Source organism: Oxyura jamaicensis, chromosome 4, assembly GCF_011077185.1.
Source record: "Oxyura jamaicensis isolate SHBP4307 breed ruddy duck chromosome 4, BPBGC_Ojam_1.0, whole genome shotgun sequence".
NCBI classification, from domain to species: domain Eukaryota; kingdom Metazoa; phylum Chordata; class Aves; order Anseriformes; family Anatidae; genus Oxyura; species Oxyura jamaicensis.
The window spans coordinates 9767419-9774457 of NC_048896.1; the positions used below are offsets into that span (position 1 = coordinate 9767419).

General features: G+C 67.3%; 1 protein-coding gene across 3 annotated transcripts; it reads right to left on the reverse strand.

Moving 5' to 3' along the window:
- Positions 1 to 2182: 2182 nt before the first annotated feature.
- Positions 2183 to 7033, reverse strand: LOC118166933 (sestrin-3-like). 3 transcript variants are annotated; one of them, XM_035326100.1, is made up of 9 exons: positions 6919 to 7033; positions 5023 to 5226; positions 4696 to 4878; positions 4337 to 4573; positions 4135 to 4246; positions 3885 to 3988; positions 3271 to 3461; positions 2786 to 2930; positions 2183 to 2550 (listed from the first exon to the last, which is right to left on the reverse strand). In XM_035326100.1, exons 1-9 carry the CDS (start codon positions 6982 to 6984, stop codon positions 2461 to 2463), a joined length of 1332 nt encoding a protein of 443 aa, XP_035181991.1. In that variant the 5' UTR covers positions 6985 to 7033; the 3' UTR covers positions 2183 to 2460. The 3 variants fall into 3 exon arrangements, with proteins under 3 accessions (XP_035181991.1, XP_035181990.1, XP_035181992.1); XM_035326099.1 differs by having other exon boundaries at positions 3870 to 3988; XM_035326101.1 differs by lacking the exon at positions 6919 to 7033 and adding an exon at positions 5874 to 6000 and having other exon boundaries at positions 3870 to 3988.
- Positions 7034 to 7039: the final 6 nt, after the last annotated feature.

Sequence of the window (7039 nt, forward strand, 5' to 3'; positions counted from 1 at the left end):
AAGGCTCCGGGGTGCTCTCAGGTGTGCAGAGCCCCTTGTTACAGTGTGCAGGTGGTACGGGGGGGGGGGGGGGCCACAAGCTGACCCCGAACTAGGGTAGCTGAGCACGTTAGTGACCCTTCGTCTTTTCTTGAGCTGGGGTACACAAGCAGATAAAGGCAAGTTACTGCAGCTCGGGAGCGCTGTCTGCCAGCAGAGGCTTCTGGCTTGCTGCCATCCCAGGGGCCATGGAGGTCCGAGTGGAAGCCAGCTGGTCGTCCCTTGGGCTGGCTGGCCTGCTCGGAGGTGTGCAAGCAGGTAAGGGGACTCTCCGGGAAGGAGAAGGCTTCACATCGGTGCCTTACGGGCTCCCTCCTTGAGGTGAGGGCTGTAGGAATGAAGATGCAGGCTGAGCCAGCGCAGCAGCTTGCGAGGAACGTGGTGGAGCCCTTCACTCCAACCAGCCTGTCATCCCAGCAGGGCTGCCTGCGTGGCTGGAGCACCGTGCTGCGGGACGGGGATGGCTTTAAACCGAGGAGCAATTCTTGGTAATGAAAGTGCACGGTGCTAATGGCCAGAAAAGTGTACTAAAAACCTCGGGTACCTTGATACTCAGTAAGGCCTGAGGAAAGGTCATTGAAGACATGAAATCAGTTGATGCAAATAACTCCGGAAGGGGTCTCAAGCTTCCTGCTTCAAGACTTAAGCTGATCTCCAAAAACGGGTTTTAGGAAGACATCCTCATGGGATCTGACTGTCCCGCTGCTGTGCTGCTACAAGCGTGTGGCGGAACGTGCTGGAAAAAGGAAGGGCACGGGGTGGGCTTGGCGGTTGTTGGTTGGCTCGGAGTGGACGCGCTCACCCCCATTTGACATGCAACAGGGGAACGTTCACTGCTGCCCGGCAGCTGTTACCCTGTTCTATGCCGATCTGTGCCACGTGAGCAGTGCCGAGGAGAGAACGCGCAGAGCAGATGCCAGCCAGGGCCTCGGCCGCCTTGCCTGGGGCTTGCTTTTGGCTGGTGTGACGCCGTCTGCAGTAGTCACAGCCCTGCCGTGTGCTGTCCTAATGGCTGCTGGAGCCCAGAGCGCCTTCCTTGCAGATAGTCGGCCTCTCCTGCAGGCTGGGAGACCTCGTAGCTCTCCGGGGTGCTCACCATACTGCTTTGGCCCATGGAGTACCAGCCCCACCAGTCCTGCCCAGCACCACCAGTCCTGGTGTTCTATTGCCCAGACCCAGCACCAGCTCTCCAGGTACCAGCGCTGCCTGGGGCTGGCCTCGGTGCCAGCTCGTCCCGGTACAACCAGCCCAGCCTCTCCGGGCAGAAAGCAAGCGCGCATCCATGTCAAACATAATATATTTATAGCAAAAATAGGCTTTTTCTGTAGCTTCCATACACAAGGTTTTTTCCCCGTACATTTACGCAGTAAACAGGTCGACCGAAGCAGCGTGCGCTGGGCTGACGTTCGAGCTGCCCTCGCTTCAGACCCCCCCAATGCTGGGTGGCCCCGTTCCCCCTCTGTGGGTGCTCTCCTGTGCCCCATGGAGCCAGGCACCCTCGTCCCCTGCCCCAGCTCGGGGCTGTCACACATGCACCGAGCAGCCCCTGGACGGGGGCGTGGGGTGGTTGGTGCCTGCTCCCGGCAGGGGCCAGGCCGGTGCACGGGTGGATGCTGCTCACGTGGGGACTGCCCCAGGAGTCCCCCAGGCAGGGTCTGGGGGTTCCCCATGCTCACCTGGGCTGTTAAAGCAGCAAATGGCTGGGCACTGGCCCCCAGCCCTTGCACTGGGGGAAGAAAATGCAAGCCCTGCATGCGCCTGTTAATTCAGGAAGCCTCCCTCGTTCCTCCTGCCCACCCACCAACAGGAGATGGTGCGGGGATTGGGGCTAGCTCCCCCGGGGACAGCCAGAAGTCCTCTGCACAAACCTCTGGAGCCTGAACGCTGTTAGAGGCCCTTCTCACCCTGCTGCCGAGGCCGGCAGAGTGCTAAGGCACCCACCTGCAGGAGCTTCACAGTTTGGAGTTTGCACCACCCATCGCTCGTCCGTCCCGCAGGGGTTTGGCACGTGGACACGGACGCAACGAGTGCATCCCCTTCCAGTCCCGGGCTGGGACCCAGCACGCCTCCCTTCCTGAGCACGCAGCGCAGGGCATTGCAGAGCTTCCCTCCGACACGGCCCCGTCCCCTCCCGCCCCCTCTTCCCCCGCCTGTGTCTTTGGCAGTCCTCCTCGGCCGGGTTCAAGTCTTCAGCATCACACGGACATCTCAGCAGCACGGACTTGCCTCACAGTTTGGTAATTGCACGTAACAGGGCCACTCGGCGTGCCCCACAAGGAGAAGAAAAAAAAAAAAAAAGGAACAAGACAGTCAAGTAAACTAAGTTGAGTAATCCCTCGCCGCCCGTCCCAGCACGGCGGGTCACACACGAGTCCGGGAGAGGATGCTGGCCGGCCCTGCCGCAGCGCAGCTCCCCACCGCCTACGAGACCATGTACTGGGTGATGGCCTGCAGCGCGTACAGCAGCTCCGCCTGCATGCGGGCTTCCAGGATGAGCAGGTTCACGTGGACCTGAGGGAGGCAAGAGGAGGTCAAGCGGCCGCACGTGCTGCGGGGAGCCGTGCCAGCCGTGTGCCCACCCAGACGAGGGAGTCTTTTGGCACGGGACAGAACGGCAGCGGTGTCTCCAGCACGGGCAATGCCCTTTCCCCCTCCCGTCCTGCAGGCTGTGCTCCCCTGAGCATCCCAGCCCTCGGCCCCTGCTCGCTCCCAGCCCAGCCGTGGCGGGTCAGGGCTGCTGCCCTACCTTTTCACTGTGCTTGAACTGCTTCCAGAACCTGTCGAACATTTCGGGGTTTGTCTTCTCCGGGTAGCAGGTGACAGTCTTAATGTAGACCTTGAGCATTCGCTCCAGTAGGTGATTCACCTCCGCGTAGTCGTAGTCGTCGTACCTGCGGGGAGCACAGGGGCTGGGCACCGCCGGCAGCCGGCCCCGACCAAGCACCTCTCCCCTGCTCCACCCCAGCCACGCTGCAGGCACGGGACAGGGACACGATGGTGGCCACCAGGCACTGAAGCCCCAGCCCTGAAGCCCCTGGCCCTAGCCGGAGAATCCGAGCATCTCTTCCCTGCCTGGCTCAACATCCAGGCGGGGGATTCACCTCGCTCTCTTTTCCAAGCCCGTGTGCAAGGCATCCCTGAGCATCCGGGGACACAGCAGAAGCAGCCTGCGCTCCTCCCGCCCGGATCAGCTCGGCTTTCTCCCTTGGACCGCGAGGTTGGTTTCGTTACCTGATGCCAAACATGCAGTGGATGTAGTTCCAGATGCCCCGCTTGAAGACCGAGGGTTCGCAGCCCTGTCTCTTGGCCATGGCACTGCTCTGCAGACCGTCCACCATCCGGAACTTCTCATCCAGGAGATGCCCGATGTCGGAGTAGAGACGGTTCACCAGCGAAAAGCCGTGGTCTTCCCAGGAGTAATCCTGTTGAGCACAGCAAGAGGCTTTCGCCACTGCAGGAAAGAGCCTGGGGCATGTTCCCAGGGAGAAAGGCTGCTGAAGATCTGGGATGCAGTAGGATTCAGTGGGTTTGCTCCGCCACAAGTCCCAGCACGCCTCATCAGGCAGCTTCGGAACAATTCTGGAAAAAATTTTAACCCCCCACCACCGTGCTGACCCACACCTGGCCCACAGGGGACATGTCGTGGTTCTTGAGGACCGGAGGTGGCCTCCCCCTCCCCAGCCCTTGTCGGATGGGTCCCCTTGCGGGGCAGAGCCTCCCAAGGGCGCAGCGAGGCCGGGGCAGCCCCGCTCGGGGCCGCACGGGCACCCCACGACCGCCACTCCCGGGCAGCACGGGCTGCCACCCGCTGGGAGCGCAAGGAGCCTCACCTGGACTCTGAATACCTGCGTCTGATCCTCATCGCGCCGGGCGAAGTCCTGGTAGCCAAAGTCGGGGTCCTGCATGTAGCACGCCAGGTTGGCGGCGCCAGTGACTTCCCCGTCGGTATCTGGGAGAGGAGAGGCCGCAGGCAGGTCAGGGTGGCTCAGCTGCTCCCCGGCAGCCCGAGCTGGGTCCCCGATGCCAGCGTCCCCGGAGCACCTCTCTGGCAGGGTGCTCCCATCCTGAACCCTCACCTCTGCCACCCCCCCTCACCTTCCTCGCGGTCCGGCAGCAGCAGCCTCGTCTCCTCCCTGCCCTCCGTCTCCACGTGGATCCGCTGAATGCGCTCCCGGAGAGAGTCCAGCTCCATGCAGGAGTCCAGGGACTGCGCAGGAGCACAGCGTGCCGTGAGGGCAGGGCGCCGGCCGTCCCCGTGTCCCCGTCCCCATCCCCACGGTCCCGCCCCGGGGCTCACCCTCTTGCGGTTGATGCGCAGCAGCTCCTGGCTGCAGCCGTTCCCGGTGGCGGCCTCGCAGAAGCACTGGTTCCCGGGCGGAGAGGGCTTCAGCGCTCCCCGGCCCCCCGGCCCCTCTTCCTGCTCGCAGCCGCAGCCGAAGACGAAGCTGGCGAGCGCGTGGCAGTGCGCCAGGAGGACGACGGCGTGCACCAGCTCCGCCAGCGACCAGCTCCACTCGCTGATCTTCAGCAGCTTCTGCGGGACACCGGCAGGGCAGCGACGCGTCAAGGGCGAGCAGGGGGCGGCCAGCACCCACCCAGCCCCGCGGGCTGCCGTCCCCAGCACCTCCCCTCCCCGGGCAGAGCATCCCCCGCTACCTCGATGTGCTCCTTGGTGATGAGCCAGGGCCGGTGGGCCAGGATCTTGTTGATCTCGTTGAGGTTGCGGAGTTTGGGCGGGATGAAGTCGAGGCCGCGCAGCCACTGGGGATCGCCGCCCGCGCGCAGGAACTGCAGCACGTGCAGGTTCACCAGGTACCGGCAGTGGTGCCGGGCGGCCGCCTGCAAGAGCGCGGCGTCAGCCTCGTGCGGGGAACAACCAGCGGGGACCCCGCACGGGCACCTCGCCTCCGGGACACCCCACTCTGGCTTCTGCAGGGAAACCCGCGGCACGGGGAGCCCCGGGCAGCTCCGGCGGGGGCTCACCATGATGGCGATGTAGTGGCGGCAGTCGAAGGGCAGCGGGCCGTCCATGTGCAGCAGGTAGTGCTGCGTCTTGAGGAAGCTGTCGAGGTAGCGCGGGTGGTAGCCCATCTGCTGGGTCACCGCCTCCAGCCGCCCCCGGCTCGCCAGCGCCTTCACGAAGAGGAACTGCGGGCGCTCGGGCTCGCTGCCGGACATCTTCACCACCTGCAGGGGAAGCGCACGGTTCGGCACGGGGAGCCCGGCTGCCCCCGGGCTCTGCAGGGGGCTCCCTCCTCCCAGAGTGACCCCGCCAGGCCAAAAGCCACCGCAGCGGGCTCGGGGTGCCCCGGGGAGGCAGCACCCAAGTGCACCCACGCAGGACCAGGAGGAGCGAGGAGCCAGTGGAGCTGCTGGGCTGCTCCAGGCTCGTGCCTGGGCGAGCGATGTCCTGGCACCCACAGCTCGGTCAGGAGCACAAGGAGGGGAACTCGGAGGTCCCCCCGCACCCTGCCTGAGCAGCCAGCACACCGGCCCCGTTGGTTCGGCTGCGGAAGCCTTGCTGGGGGAAAGTCACAGCTCCCGCCCCGGGCTGCCCCATCAGCCAGGACACTCGCAGCCCTCGGACCCGGGCACCCCGCTGCCTCCTGCCCCTCACCCTGCGCACCGCGGCTGCCTTGCCCATGGGAGCTGGGCAGGCCTGGTTTTCGGCAAGGCGACGCAAAGCCGCGCTGCTCCGGGCGCCGAGCGCAGCACCCCGGGGTGCCGGGAGGCTGAGCGAGGCCGAGCTGCGCGCAGCGCGCTCACACCCCCGGAGCAGCACAGGAAGCGGCTCCGGCTATTTTCTACCACCCTGCCTCTTGTGACGAACGCACGCTCGCTCAGGTGTCAAGAGCTTTACTCAGCTGCCGGTCAGAGCTTCCTCTTCGGCCCGAAGGGCTGCGCAGAGCAGAACAAGCGGCGTGCGGCAGGGAGGGACGAGGAGCGCCGGCCTCTCCGTCCCAAGGGCGAGGGTGCAAACCAGGAGCCCCCCGCGGCCCCGAGGAGCAGCCGCTGCCCCAGCTCCCGGGGGGCTCCTGCTGGGTCCGGGCGGTTTCTTCTCACCGGGTGCCGACGGACCCACGGACAGCCCCCGGGCCGGGGCGATCGGGGTGCAGGGGGACAGGGCTGACCCGGACCGGGGCGCCCCCGCCTGCGCCCCCCGGGGCTGCCGCCGCCCCCCGTGCGTCCCCCCGGCCCCGTCTCTCCCGCGCCGGTCCCGGGGACTGCGGTCGTTGCCCTCCGCGGTCACCCCCCGGTTCCTCTCCCGGGATGCCCGCGCCTGCTGCCCCTCGACGGCAGCCGTCGGGGCCGGCGCCCGCCTCGCTCCCCCCCGCTCCCGGTGCGCGGCCCCGCGGGGGGCTCCCCCCGGCCCTCCCCGGTGCCGGTGGCTCCGCCGGTGATGCTCCCGGGGCCGCGGGCAGCCCCCGCCCGGCCCCCGCCCCGTTGTCCCGAGGAACGAGGGAAGTGCCGGTGCCCGGGCCGGGGGTAAGGGGGACCCACGACGGTTCCGTGCCCGGTGCCGGCCGCCGGTAACCGGGGCCCCATTGTGCGGGCGGCGGCAGCGGCAGCGCCCCCGGTGCGCGGCGCGGGCAGTGCAGGCGGAGAGAGAAAAACAACTTTGATTGGCAGTGATGGAGGCACGGCGCCTCCCGCATCCCGCACAAAGGGGACGGCGCCGCCGCACCGGCACCGGCACCGGGCCGCGGGACACCGGGGCCCCCGCTGGGACAGCGCCGCCCCGCCGCGGGCAGGGCAGGGCAGGGCAGGGCAGGGCCGCGAGCTGCCGGTGCGGCGGGCGGTACCGGCGGGGGCAGCGCCGGTGCGGAGCCGAGCCCGGTGTTCCGCTGGGGGCTCCGGTAGCGGCGGGGCGGGTCCTACCTGCCCCGGTAGCCGCTGGCACCGGCTTCCTCGGGGGTGCTCCATGCTCTGGGGACACACGATCATGGTGAGCCCGCGCCGTGCGCCGCCGCCCGGTGCCGGTGCCGGTGCCCGGTGCCGG

Excerpts from the sequence above, each read along its gene's own strand:
- LOC118166933 (XM_035326099.1), bottom strand. The coding sequence starts at position 6,984 with ATGATCGTGTGTCCCCAGAGCATGGAGCACCCCCGAGGAAGCCGGTGC. Across the intron at positions 4,247-4,336 it reads TGCGCATCAACCGCAAGAGG|TCCCTGGACTCCTGCATGGA; the intron begins GTGAGCCCCGGG and ends GCTCCTGCGCAG. Across the intron at positions 3,462-3,869 it reads CGCAGGTATTCAGAGTCCAG|GATTACTCCTGGGAAGACCA; the intron begins GTGAGGCTCCTT and ends TGTGCTCAACAG.